This window comes from Oncorhynchus mykiss, chromosome 16, assembly GCF_013265735.2.
Source record: "Oncorhynchus mykiss isolate Arlee chromosome 16, USDA_OmykA_1.1, whole genome shotgun sequence".
In the NCBI taxonomy this organism is placed as follows: Eukaryota; Metazoa; Chordata; class Actinopteri; order Salmoniformes; family Salmonidae; genus Oncorhynchus; species Oncorhynchus mykiss.
This window is the reverse complement of record NC_048580.1, coordinates 1,349,686-1,364,556: the sequence shown is the minus strand read 5'-3', so window position 1 is coordinate 1,364,556 and position 14,871 is coordinate 1,349,686. Positions and strand designations below refer to the sequence as shown.

At 47.6% G+C, this 14,871-nt stretch overlaps 1 protein-coding gene across 6 annotated transcripts in view; it reads right to left on the bottom strand.

The window, feature by feature from the left end:
- Window positions 1-14,871, bottom strand: part of lyst (lysosomal trafficking regulator) — a 242,383-nt gene that overhangs the window by 125,840 nt on the left and 101,672 nt on the right. For all 6 annotated transcript variants that reach the window (XM_036945914.1, XM_036945918.1, XM_036945917.1 and 3 more), the window contains 3 exons: window positions 10,288-10,526; window positions 9,897-10,073; window positions 2,933-3,308 (listed from right to left, as the gene is read on the bottom strand). In XM_036945914.1, coding sequence (XP_036801809.1) covers window positions 2,933-3,308; window positions 9,897-10,073; window positions 10,288-10,526 — 792 coding nt within the window. The remainder of the gene's footprint in view (window positions 1-2,932; window positions 3,309-9,896; window positions 10,074-10,287; window positions 10,527-14,871) is intronic.

The window sequence follows — 14,871 nt, the reverse complement described above, 5'->3', positions numbered from 1 at the left end:
TTTGGCGGGCAAGGTGGGCTAGCCCACACCAGCCCACAACACGGGCGAGCCAAAAACACACGGGCTAGCCCACAACACACGGGCTAGCCCACACCACACGGGCAAGCCCACACCACACGGGCTAGCCCACACCACACGGGCAAGCCCACACCACACGGGCTAGCCCACACCACACGGGCAAGCCCACACCACACGGGCAAGCCCACACCACACGGGCAAGCCCACACCACACGGGCAAGCCCACACCACACGGGCAAGCCCACAACACACGGGCTAGCCCACAACACACGGGCTAGCCCACAACACACGGGCTAGCCCACAACACACGGGCGAGCCCACAACACACGGGCGAGCCCACAACACACGGGCGAGCCCACACCACACGGGCGAGCCCACAACACACGGGCTAGCCCACAACACACGGGCTAGCCCACAACACACGGGCTAGCCCACAACACACGGGCTAGCCCACAACACACGGGCTAGCCCACAACACACGGGCTAGCCCACAACACACGGGCTAGCCCACACCAGCCCAAAACACACGGGCTAGCCCACACCAGCCCAAAACACACAGGCTAGCCCACACCAGCCCAAAACACACAGGCTAGCCCACACCAGCCCAAAACACACAGGCTAGCCCACACCAGCCCAAAACACACGGGCTAGCCCACACCAGCCCAAAACACACGGGCTAGCCCACACCAGCCCACAATACGGGCTAGCCCACGCCAGCCCAACACGGGCTAGCCCACGCCAGCCCAACACGGGCTAGCCCACGCCAGCCCAACACGGGCTAGCCCACGCCAGCCCAACACGGGCTAGCCCACGCCAGCCCAACACGGGCTAGCCCACGCCAGCCCAACACGGGCTAGCCCACGCCAGCCCACAACACGGGCTAGCCCACGCCCACGGGCTAGCCCACACCCACGGGCTAGCCCACACCCACGGGCTAGCCCACACCCACGGGCTAGTCCAACACCGGCTAGCCCACACCAAACCCAGCTAGAGGTGGGGGCTGATAATATTTAGGGGCGTGGTTTACACAGTTATTTTGGTGCAAACAGAGTGTCGTTCCAGCTTCAGTGGTCTGTTGTGTGATGGTTGTGAACATGATGCTGTTTTATCAGACTTCACACAGTGTCCACAGCATCAGGAACACCTTCCTTATGTTGAGTTGTTCCCCTTTTTCATGAATAGCATACCACTCAAAAATGCTAACCTCCCCTGTTTTTGTAATGGTGAGAGGTTAGCATGTCTTGGGCGTATGATATAAAATGCTAACCTCCCCTGTTATTGTAATGGTGAGAGGTTAGCATGTCTTGGGTGTATGATATAAAATGCTAACCTCCCCTGTTATTGTAATGGTGAGAGGTTAGCATGTCTTGGGTGTATGATATAAAATGCTAACCTCCCCTGTTATTGTAATGGTGAGAGGTTGGCATGTCTTGGGTGTATGATATAAAATGCTAACCTCCCCTGTTATTGTAATGGTGAGAGGTTAGCATGTCTTGGGTGTATGATATAAAATGCTAACCTCCCCTGTTATAGTAATGGTGAGAGGTTAGCATGTCTTGGGGGTATGATATAACATGCTAACCTCCCCTGTTATTGTAATGTTGAGAGGTTAGCATGTCTTGGGCGTATGATATAAAATGCTAACCTCCCCTGTTATTGTAATGGTGAGAGGTTAGCATGTCTTGGGGGTATGATATAAAATGCTAACCTCCCCTGTTATTGTAATGGTGAGAGGTTAGCATGTCTTGGGTGTATGATATAAAATGCTAACCTCCCCTGTTATTGTAATGGTGAGAGGTTAGCATGTCTTGGGTGTATGATATAAAATGCTAACCTCCCCTGTTATTGTAATGGTGAGAGGTTAGCATGTCTTGGGTGTATGATATAAAATGCTAACCTCCCCTGTTATTGTAATGGTGAGAGGTTAGCATGTCTTGGGGGTATGATATAAAATTCTAACTTCCCCTGTTATTGTAATGGTGAGAGGTTAGCATGTCTTGGGTGTATGATATAAAATGCTAACCTCCCCTGTTATTGTAATGGTGAGAGGTTAGCATGTCTTGGGTGTACAGTGCCTTGCGAAAGTATTCGGCCCCCTTGAACTTCAGAGATCCTCACTGAACTTCTGGAGAGAGTTTGCTGCACTGAAAGTAAAGGGGCTGAATAATTTTGCACGCCCAATTTTTCAGTTTTTGATTTGTTAAAAAAGTTTCAAATATCCAATAAATGTTGTTCCACTTCATGATTGTGTCCCACTTGTTGTTGATTCTTCACAAAAAAATACAGTTTTATATCTTTATGTTTGAAGCCTGAAATGTGGCAAAAGGTCGCAAAGTTCAAGGGGGCCGAATACTTTCGCAAGGCACTGTATGATATAAAATGCGAACCTCCCCTGTTATTGTAATGGTGAGAGGTTAGCATGTCTTGTGATAATTAAATCAAATGCTAACATCCCCTGTTATTGTAATGGTGAGAGGTTAGCATGTCTTGGGTGTATGATATAAAATGCGAACCTCCCCTGTTATTGTAATGGTGAGAGGTTAGCATGTCTTGTGATTATTAAATCAAATGCTAACATCCCCTGTTATTGTAATGGTGAGAGGTTAGCATGTCTTGGGTGTATGATATAAAATGCTAACATCCCCTGTTATTGTAATGGTGAGAGGTTGGCATGTCTTGGGGGTATGAGATAAAATGCTAACCTCCCCTGTTATTGTAATGGTGAGAGGTTAGCATGTCTTGGGGGTATGATATAAAATGCTAACCTCCCCTGTTATTGTAATGGTGAGAGGTTAGCATGTCTTGGGGTTATGATCTTAATGCCTCTGTAATCATGTATTTTACCTATAGAGATATAACCCCATGTGGCCTGTGATGTCATAAACCTTCATCGTATTTCATTGGGTGCTCTTACCCTTCTCTGTATGTCCCTCTCCCTCTTCATTCTCAGCCACCTTTATCCAGACAGAGGCAGAGAACCCAGAGGCCATGTGTGGCCAGCAGTTCTGCCCCACCAGAGGGAGGTGTAACGGGGCAACGTGCCACGGAGAGGTCCTGAGATGTCCTGGTTCCTCTCTTCCATCCCCCTCCCTGCGTCCCGGGGACAGCTTCCCCCCCTTCCACAGCATCCCGACCCCCTTCCCCCCCGCCCCCCCATTTTGTCGGGAGCCAGGGGAGGTACCGCCAGGGAAAGATGCGCCGCCGAGGATCATAGGATAGGAGAGGAAGTAGAGAGGTTCCATGTCCACGTTGGCCTGGACGATCTGGAGGACGCCTTTCAGTAGGATGTCCTGGGGCAGAGGAGACGTTATAATAGTGTGTGTGAAAACTCTACATTCTACTCCATAACCTAAACCACCTGCTATAATCTACGCATACACCTAAACTACCTGCTATAACCTACCCATAACCTAAACCACCTGCTATAACCTACCCATAACCTAAACCACCTGCTATAACCTACCCATAACCTAAACCACCTGCTATAACCTACCCATTACCTAAACCACCTGCTATAACCTACCCACAGACAGACGGCCCACCCACAGACAGACGGCCCACCCACAGAAAGACGGCCCACCCACAGACAGACGGCCCACCCACAGACAGACGGCCCACCCACAGAAAGACGGCCCACCCACAGACAGACGGCCCACCCACAGAAAGACGGCCCACCCACAGACAGACGGCCCACCCACAGACAGACGGCCCACCCACAGACGGCCCACCCACAGACGGCCCATCCACAGCCCTAACCCTACAGGGGAAAACATACAGACAACAGGGAAACGGAGTAGAAAGGCTAACACACACTGTGGTCGGTGCTGTTTAAGATGTGTCTACGAGCACGGCCTTATTTCTATTACAGTGTATTGGATGACTCTCATTCATATTCCTTTCACCCAGTTCAATGTAACAGTGACAGGTTTAGGTTACTGTCATTCATATTCACCCAGTTCAATGTAACAGTGATAGGTTTAGGCTACTACATGATACTGTAATTTCCCCTGCACCCATCATGAGGTTGCTACAACATAGTCTACAAATTAACATGAATAATGTAGGTGCACACAGGGTGAGAGAAATTTGAGTAATCAAGGTGACAGACAGCAACACATTCAATACCATCTTGCATAGTCTTGCCTGCATCTAGCTGTGTGGGATAGCTTTAGGTAGCACTGAAGTCAACGTACCCAGAGGAGGACGGAGAAGAGTTTAAATCCAGCTTCACCATGGTGCTACCCTACAGAGTGCTGTTGAGGCTACTGTAGACCATTACAAAACACGGTATTTCAATTGGTATTTGGTGATGTGAATATATTTAGTATGGGTGTATTTAAAATGTCTAACTTTTTCAAATGTTTCACTATTTGTATTTTTATGACATTCACTGTGGAAGATAGACATCTCCTTCACTGTGGAAGATAGACATCTCCTTCACTGTGGAAGATAGACATCTCCTTCACTGTGGAAGATAGACATCTCCTTCACTGTGGAAGATAGACATCTCCTTCACTGTGGAAGATAGACATCTCCTTCACTGTGGAAGATAGACATCTCCTTCACTGTGGAAGATAGACATCTCCTTCACTGTGGAAGATAGACATCTCCTTCACTGTGGAAGATAGACATCTCCTTCACTGTGGAAGATAGACATCTCCTTCACTGTGGAAGATAGACATCTCCTTCACTGTGGAAGATAGACATCTCCTTCACTGTGGAAGATAGACATCTCCTTCACTGTGGAAGATAGACATCTCCTTCACTGTGGAAGATAGACATCTCCTTCACTGTGGAAGATAGACATCTCCTTCACTGTGGAAGATAGACATCTCCTTCACTGTGGAAGATAGACATCTCCTTCACTGTGGAAGATAGACATCTCCTTCACTGTGGAAGATAGACATCTCCTTCACTGTGGAAGATAGACATCTCCTTCACTGTGGAAGATAGACATCTCCTTCACTGTGGAAGATAGACATCTCCTTCACTGTGGAAGATAGACATCTCCTTCACTGTGGAAGATAGACATCTCCTTCACTGTGGAAGATAGACATCTCCTTCACTGTGGAAGATAGACATCTCCTTCACTGTGGAAGATAGACATCTCCTTCACTGTGGAAGATAGACATCTCCTTCACTGTGGAAGATAGACATCTCCTTCACTGTGGAAGATAGACATCTCCTTCACTGTGGAAGATAGACATCTCCTTCACTGTGGAAGATAGACATCTCCTTCACTGTGGAAGATAGACATCTCCTTCACTGTGGAAGATAGACATCTCCTTCACTGTGGAAGATAGACATCTCCTTCACTGTGGAAGATAGACATCTCCTTCACTGTGGAAGATAGACATCTCCTTCACTGTGGAAGATAGACATCTCCTTCACTGTGGAAGATAGACATCTCCTTCACTGTGGAAGATAGACATCTCCTTCACTGTGGAAGATAGACATCTCCTTCACTGTGGAAGATAGACATCTCCTTCACTGTGGAAGATAGACATCTCCTTCACTGTGGAAGATAGACATCTCCTTCACTGTGGAAGATAGACATCTCCTTCACTGTGGAAGATAGACATCTCCTTCACTGTGGAAGATAGACATCTCCTTCACTGTGGAAGATAGACATCTCCTTCACTGTGGAAGATAGACATCTCCTTCACTGTGGAAGATAGACATCTCCTTCACTGTGGAAGATAGACATCTCCTTCACTGTGGAAGATAGACATCTCCTTCACTGTGGAAGATAGACATCTCCTTCACTGTGGAAGATAGACATCTCCTTCACTGTGGAAGATAGACATCTCCTTCACTGTGGAAGATAGACATCTCCTTCACTGTGGAAGATAGACATCTCCTTCACTGTGGAAGATAGACATCTCCTTCACTGTGGAAGATAGACATCTCCTTCACTGTGGAAGATAGACATCTCCTTCACTGTGGAAGATAGACATCTCCTTCACTGTGGAAGATAGACATCTCCTTCACTGTGGAAGATAGACATCTCCTTCACTGTGGAAGATAGACATCTCCTTCACTGTGGAAGATAGACATCTCCTTCACTGTGGAAGATAGACATCTCCTTCACTGTGGAAGATAGACATCTCCTTCACTGTGGAAGATAGACATCTCCTTCACTGTGGAAGATAGACATCTCCTTCACTGTGGAAGATAGACATCTCCTTCACTGTGGAAGATAGACATCTCCTTCACTGTGGAAGATAGACATCTCCTTCACTGTGGAAGATAGACATCTCCTTCACTGTGGAAGATAGACATCTCCTTCACTGTGGAAGATAGACATCTCCTTCACTGTGGAAGATAGACATCTCCTTCACTGTGGAAGATAGACATCTCCTTCACTGTGGAAGATAGACATCTCCTTCACTGTGGAAGATAGACATCTCCTTCACTGTGGAAGATAGACATCTCCTTCACTGTGGAAGATAGACATCTCCTTCACTGTGGAAGATAGACATCTCCTTCACTGTGGAAGATAGACATCTCCTTCACTGTGGAAGATAGACATCTCCTTCACTGTGGAAGATAGACATCTCCTTCACTGTGGAAGATAGACATCTCCTTCACTGTGGAAGATAGACATCTCCTTCACTGTGGAAGATAGACATCTCCTTCACTGTGGAAGATAGACATCTCCTTCACTGTGGAAGATAGACATCTCCTTCACTGTGGAAGATAGACATCTCCTTCACTGTGGAAGATAGACATCTCCTTCACTGTGGAAGATAGACATCTCCTTCACTGTGGAAGATAGACATCTCCTTCACTGTGGAAGATAGACATCTCCTTCACTGTGGAAGATAGACATCTCCTTCACTGTGGAAGATAGACATCTCCTTCACTGTGGAAGATAGACATCTCCTTCACTGTGGAAGATAGACATCTCCTTCACTGTGGAAGATAGACATCTCCTTCACTGTGGAAGATAGACATCTCCTTCACTGTGGAAGATAGACATCTCCTTCACTGTGGAAGATAGACATCTCCTTCACTGTGGAAGATAGACATCTCCTTCACTGTGGAAGATAGACATCTCCTTCACTGTGGAAGATAGACATCTCCTTCACTGTGGAAGATAGACATCTCCTTCACTGTGGAAGATAGACATCTCCTTCACTGTGGAAGATAGACATCTCCTTCACTGTGGAAGATAGACATCTCCTTCACTGTGGAAGATAGACATCTCCTTCACTGTGGAAGATAGACATCTCCTTCACTGTGGAAGATAGACATCTCCTTCACTGTGGAAGATAGACATCTCCTTCACTGTGGAAGATAGACATCTCCTTCACTGTGGAAGATAGACATCTCCTTCACTGTGGAAGATAGACATCTCCTTCACTGTGGAAGATAGACATCTCCTTCACTGTGGAAGATAGACATCTCCTTCACTGTGGAAGATAGACATCTCCTTCACTGTGGAAGATAGACATCTCCTTCACTGTGGAAGATAGACATCTCCTTCACTGTGGAAGATAGACATCTCCTTCACTGTGGAAGATAGACATCTCCTTCACTGTGGAAGATAGACATCTCCTTCACTGTGGAAGATAGACATCTCCTTCACTGTGGAAGATAGACATCTCCTTCACTGTGGAAGATAGACATCTCCTTCACTGTGGAAGATAGACATCTCCTTCACTGTGGAAGATAGACATCTCCTTCACTGTGGAAGATAGACATCTCCTTCACTGTGGAAGATAGACATCTCCTTCACTGTGGAAGATAGACATCTCCTTCACTGTGGAAGATAGACATCTCCTTCACTGTGGAAGATAGACATCTCCTTCACTGTGGAAGATAGACATCTCCTTCACTGTGGAAGATAGACATCTCCTTCACTGTGGAAGATAGACATCTCCTTCACTGTGGAAGATAGACATCTCCTTCACTGTGGAAGATAGACATCTCCTTCACTGTGGAAGATAGACATCTCCTTCACTGTGGAAGATAGACATCTCCTTCACTGTGGAAGATAGACATCTCCTTCCTCATTTGAGGAGCCTCCACTGCCACACCCACCACACACACCACACCACACACACACCACACACCCACCACACCACACCACACCACCACACACACCACACCACACCACACACCACACACACACCACACACACACCACACACACACCACACACACACCACACACACACCACACACACACCACACACACCACACACACCACACACACCACACACACCACACACACCACACCACACACACCACACACACCACACCACACACACACACACCACACCACACACCACACACACACCACACACACACACCACACACACCACACACACACACCACACCACCACACACCGGGTGATTCATATTCATTAGATCAAACAAAGGGCGGAGGATATTGAAACAGGGGACATGTGTCATACTGACAACTAAGGTTAAAGATAACTGTGTGCATGTCGAACCCAAAGGAAAACAGGGTTTACAAGACAACAGTCCAGGAAGACCTGAGGAGCTGTTTGAACTGAGCCAGCGGCCAGATAAATTAACACAGCCACAGTTTCCCCATGTATAAGAGCTGCAGTGAAAAGCTAGCTCCCTCAACAGCAGTACAATAATCTATAGTAACTAGCATGCTAGCTCCCTCAACAGCAGTACAATAATCTATATCTACAGTAACTAGCATGCTAGCTCCCTCCACAGCAGTATAATAATCTATAGTAACTAGCATGCTAGCTCCCTCAACAGCAGTACAATAATCTATAGTAACTAGCATGCTAGCTCCCTCAACAGCAGTACAATAATCTATATCTATAGTAACTAGCATGCTAGCTCCCTCAACAGCAGTACAATAATCTATATCTACAGTAACTAGCATGCTAGCTCCCTCCACAGCAGTATAATAATCTATAGTAACTAGCATGCTAGCTCCCTCAACAGCAGTACAATAATATATAGTAACTAGCATGCTAGCTCCCTCCACAGCAGTATAATAATCTATAGTAACTAGCATGCTAGCTCCCTCAACCGCAGTACAATAATATATAGTAACTAGCATGCTAGCTCCCTCAACCGCAGTACAATAATATATAGTAACTAGCATGCTAGCTCCCTCAACAGCAGTACAATAATATATAGTAACTAGCATGCTAGCTCCCTCAACCGCAGTACAATAATATATAGTAACTAGCATGCTAGCTCCCTCAACAGCAGTACAATAATATATAGTAACTAGCATGCTAGCTCCCTCAACCGCAGTACAATAATATATAGTAACTAGCATGCTAGCTCCCTCAACAGCAGTACAATAATCTATAGTAACTAGCATGCTAGCTCCCTCAACAGCAGTACAATAATCTATATCTATAGTAACTAGCATGCTAGCTCCCACAACAGCCGTACATTAATCTATAATAGCAAGCATGCAAGCTCCCCCAACAGCAGTACAATAATCTTTATATATAGTAGCTAGCATGCTAGTTACTAACCCTAAACAGACAGACTACCTAAAACACCCTTCATGTCCATTTGTTTTTTAAACAGACTACCTAAAACCAACCAAGCCATAAGACTCCTGAACAGCTCATCAAAGGGCTACCCAGTCACTTTAACGCTACCTACAAACTTTTGTTATTGACCAAATACTTATTTTCCACCATAATTTGCAAATAAATTCATTAAAAATCTTACAATGTGATATTCTGGATTTTTTCTCTCTCATTCTGTCTGTCATAGTTGAAGTGTACCTATGATGAAAATGACAGGCCTCTCTCGTCTTTTTAAGTGGGAGAACTTGCACAATTGGTGGCTGACTAAATACTTTTTTGCCCCACTGTATGTAGCCTCACTATCGATACGATAGTGATAATTGGTTGTTACTCACAGTGGGCGGATTCTTCTCCTGGAAGAGGCGGATCAACAGGGCCAGTTCCTCGGCTGTGATTCGCTGGCTCATCATGGCAACCAGCAGTTCCACCAGTACCGTCTGGCAGTCTTCATAGCTGGAATCCGATTGTGACAGAATGCTCTGGAAAGCAGTCAGAATGGTCTTCACCGCTCCCTGTGAGCAGTAGAAGAGGAGGGGTTAACCATAATATTAGGGAGGAAAGACACGAGACAGATGGCCCAGTCTCTCCTGGTTCCTGGACAACTGATGACATGCAACAAACAACAACATCCCAGGTTCTGTTTTGTTGTTCCAAGGGTTCAATTGTCTTTATCCAGGCCACGTGCAGGTAGTGGTATAGGGGATGAGAGGTAGCCAGCATAATAACCTGATGGTAAAGCAACGCAGCGTTGCGGGGGTTGGCCCTCACGGCCCCCAAGAGGCTGTGAAACACGTGACCCAACACCTCCAGATCAGGTGACCCTGACGCCAGCAGCTGGAGCTCCATCAGGCAGATCTCTGGGAAGAGAAGAACGCCACGACCCCCTCTGCCGGGGGACTTCGCCGTGAACGCAACCGCTCCACCCAGCCCGGCCCCCGCTCCGCCCGCTGAATCCACCTTCACACCTGTCAGAGGAAGAGCAGAGACAGACATGAGACATTGACATGACACACACACACACTATCAACACATAATGCTCTACGTGTCACAGAACTATACCTTAGGTATCCACAGAAGACTGTACACACCCACCCTTCATGTCCCTACTGTAGAAACTAACAGACAGACTACCTAAAACCCCTTCATGTCCCTACTGTAGAAACTAACAGACTACCTAAACCCCCTTCATGTCCCTACTGTAGAAACTAACAGACAGACTACCTAAAACCCCTTCATGTCCCTACTGTATAAACTAACAGACTACCTAAAACCCCTTCATGTCCCTACTGTATAAACTAACAGACTACCTAAAACCCCCTTCATGTCCCTACTGTAGAAACTAACAGACTACCTAAACCCCCTTCATGTCCCTACTGTAGAAACTAACAGACTACCTAAACCCCCTTCATGTCCCCACTACATAAAACTGAGTTAGTCACAGAGCTGCTGGGCTCACTGCAGGCTGGGAGGGAGTCCCCTAGTGATTTACAGCAGACCAGCTCAAAAGGCTCTCACTAACACACGACCTTCTGGAAGATTCACCCTCTCGCATCATCCTTTTTCCCTCCCACAGTTTCGCCATCCCTCTCTCTGAGTTGAATAATGAATATCTGTTCCACCAAAACACAGTCAATCCCCTGAACCCAGAACGTCATTAGCTACACTGTTAATATACACTGTATATGCATTTACAGAGCCTTAGGAAAGTATTCAGACCCCTTGACTTTCTCCACATTTTGTTAAGTTACAGCCTTATTCTAAAATAGATTAAATATATATATATATATATATAAATCAATATACACACAATACCCCATAATGACAAAGCAAAAACAGTTTTTTTTTTTAGAAATGTTTGATAATTTATAATATACAAAAACTGCAGTATCACATTTACATACAGTGGCAACACACAGCATGTGAACCCTTTGGAATGACCTGGATTTCTGCATGAATTGGTCATCAAATGTGATCTGATCTTCATCTAAGCCACAACAACAGACAAACACAGTCTGCCTCAACTAATAACAACAGACAAACACAGTCTGCCTCAACTAATAACAACAGACAAACACAGTCTGCTTCAACTAATAACACACAAATTATTGCATTTTTCTTGTCTGAGTTGAACACCCCTGGGGTACAACAGAAAAACCAATACACTTCGGTGTGTGTGTGTGTGATATGGTGTGTGTGTGTGTGTGTGAGATATGGTGTGTGTGTGTGATATGGTGTGTGGTGTGTGTGTGTGTGTGTGTGTGTGTGTGAGATATAGTGTGCGCGTGAGTGATATGGTGTGTTTGTAGGTGTGAGATATGGTGTGTGTGTGTGTTTGTGTGTGTGTGTGATATGGTGTGTGTGTAGGTGATATGAGCGTATCTGTGTGTGTGTGTGTGTGTGTGTGTGTGTGTGTGTGTGTGTGTGTGTGTGTGTGTGTGTGTGTGTGTGTGTGTGGTGTGTGTGTGGTGTGTGTGTGTGTGTGTGTGATATGAGCGTATCTATGTGTGTGTGTGTGTGAGATATAGTGTGCGCGTGAGTGATATGGTGTGTGTGTAGGTGTGAGATATGGTGTGTGTGTGTGTGTGTGTGTGTGTGGTGTGTGTGTGTGTGTGTGAGATATGAGCGTATCTGTGTGTGTATGTGTGTGATATGAGCGTATCTATGTGTGTGTGTGTGTATATGTGTGTGTATGTGTAATACTACAGAATATGAGTCACAAGGATGCTCCCATGAGGCCCTGGTGCTGCTGTGATGTCAGGACTCAACAAAGACTGGATTCTGAACGGAAAGAGAGAGACCGTCACCATGACAAAGAGATGCTCAGTCTGCTGTCTGTCATGCCACACACATCTGACACACACACAGCAATAGTCACATGACGCTACAGTCGGTCAACACAGGGGTTGTGTTCATTAGGGATCCGGTACAACATTTTCTAAACGTTTTGAAACAGTAGGACAAGTACAGAATCTACTTGCTAGATATTATTGCACGGTCGGAACTAGAAGCACAAGCACTCGCGTTAACATCTGCTAACCATGTTTATTTGACCAATACACTTTGAATTGATTACAAACTATTTAACCAGGATAGAGGCTTCACAAACCTGTTGCTAAGAAGCAACTGAGGGGAAACTCTGACCTGATGACCACAGTGTGGTCTCGAAGTTTCCCAGAGCTTTTTAATCATTAAGACTACGAGACCAACCCTGGAACCACATACTAATATATCAACTCTATAAACAACAACAGACACAACAGCTAAAGATAGATAGAACGCAAGGAGAACTCCCATGCTATATGCTGACAAACATCTGTCCCCAGGGCTCCCACAGTAGTCCAGGGGTTCTAACCTCCTCTCCCTCCCCACAGTAGTCCAGGGGTTCTAACCTCCTCTCCCTCCCCCACAGTAGTCCAGGGGTTCTAACCTCCTCTCCCTCCCCACAGTAGTCCAGGGGTTCTAACCTCCTCTCCCTCCCCCACAGTAGTCCAGGGGTTCTAACCTCCTCTCCCTCCCCACAGTAGTCCAGGGGTTCTAACCTCCTCTCCCTCCCCCACAGTGGTCCAGGGGTTCTAACCTCCTCTCTCTCCCCCACAGTAGTCCAGGGGTTCTAACATTCTCTCTCCCACAGTAGTCTAGGGGTTCTAACCTCCTCTCCCTCCCCACAGTAGTCCAGGGGTTCTAACCTCCTCTCCCTCCCCACAGTAGTCCAGGGGTTCTAACCTCCTCTCCCTCCCCCACAGTAGTCCAGGGGTTCTAACCTCCTCTCCCTCCCCACAGTAGTCCAGGGGTTCTAACCTCCTCTCCCTCCCCACAGTAGTCCAGGGGTTCTAACCTCCTCTCCCTCCCCACAGTGGTCCAGGGGTTCTAACCTCCTCTCCCTCTCCCACAGTAGTCCAGGGGTTCTAACCTCCTCTCCCTCTCCCACAGTAGTCCAGGGGTTCTAACCTCCTCTCCCTCCCCACAGTAGTCCAGGGGTTCTAACCTCCTCTCCCTCCCCCACAGTGGTCCAGGGGTTCTAACCTCCTCTCTCTCCCCCACAGTAGTCCAGGGGTTCTAACATCCTCTCTCTCCCCCACAGTAGTCCAGGGGTACTAACCTCCTCTCCCTCCCCACAGTAGTCCAGGGGTTCTAACCTCCTCTCCCTCCCCACAGTGGTCCAGGGGTTCTAACCTCCTCTCCATCCCCCACAGTAGTCTAGGGGTTCTAACCTCCTCTTCATCCCCCACAGTAGTCTAGGGGTTCTAACCTCCTCTCCCTCCCCACAGTAGTCCAGGGGTTCTAACCTCCTCTCCATCCCCCACAGTAGTCTAGGGGTTCTAACCTCCTCTCCCTCCCCACAGTAGTCCAGGGGTTCTAACCTCCTCTCCCTCCCCACAGTAGTCCAGGGGTTCTAACCTCCTCTCTCCCACAGTAGTCCAGGGGTTCTAACATCCTCTCTCTCCCCCACAGTAGTCCAGGGGTTCTAACCTCCTCTCCCTCCCCACAGTAGTCCAGGGGTTCTAACCTTCTCTCTCCCACAGTAGTCCAGGGTTCTAACCTCCTCTCTCCCACAGTAGTCCAGGGGTTCTAACCTTCTCTCTCCCACAGTAGTCCAGGGGTTCTAACCTCCTCTCTCCCACAGTAGTCCAGGGGTTCTAACATCCTCTCTCTCCCCCACAGTAGTCCAGGGGTTCTAACCTCCTCTCCCTCCCCACAGTAGTCCAGGGGTTCTAACCTCCTCTCTCCCACAGTAGTCCAGGGGTTCTAACCTCCTCTCCTCTCTCCCACAGTAGTCCAGGGGTTCTAACCTCCTCTCCCTCCCCACAGTAGTCCAGGGGTTCTAACCTCCTCTCCCTCCCCCACAGTGGTCCAGGGGTTCTAACCTCCTCTCTCTCCCCCACAGTAGTCCAGGGGTTCTAACATCCTCTCTCTCCCCCACAGTAGTCCAGGGGTTCTAACCTCCTCTCCCTCCCCACAGTAGTCCAGGGGTTCTAACCTCCTCTCCCTCCCCACAGTAGTCCAGGGGTTCTAACCTCCTCTCCCTCCCCACAGTGGTCCAGGAGTTCTAACCTCCTCTCCATCCCCCACAGTAGTCTAGGGGTTCTAACCTCCTCTCCATCCCCCACAGTAGTCTAGGGGTTCTAACCTCCTCTCCCTCCCCACAGTAGTCCAGGGGTTCGAACCTCCTCTCCATCCCCCACAGTAGTCCAGGGGTTCTAACCTCCTCTCCCTCCCCACAGTAGTCCAGGGGTTCTAACCTCCTCTCCCTCCCCACAGTAGTCCAGGGGTTCTAACCTTCTCTCTCCCACAGTAGTCCAGGGGTTCTAA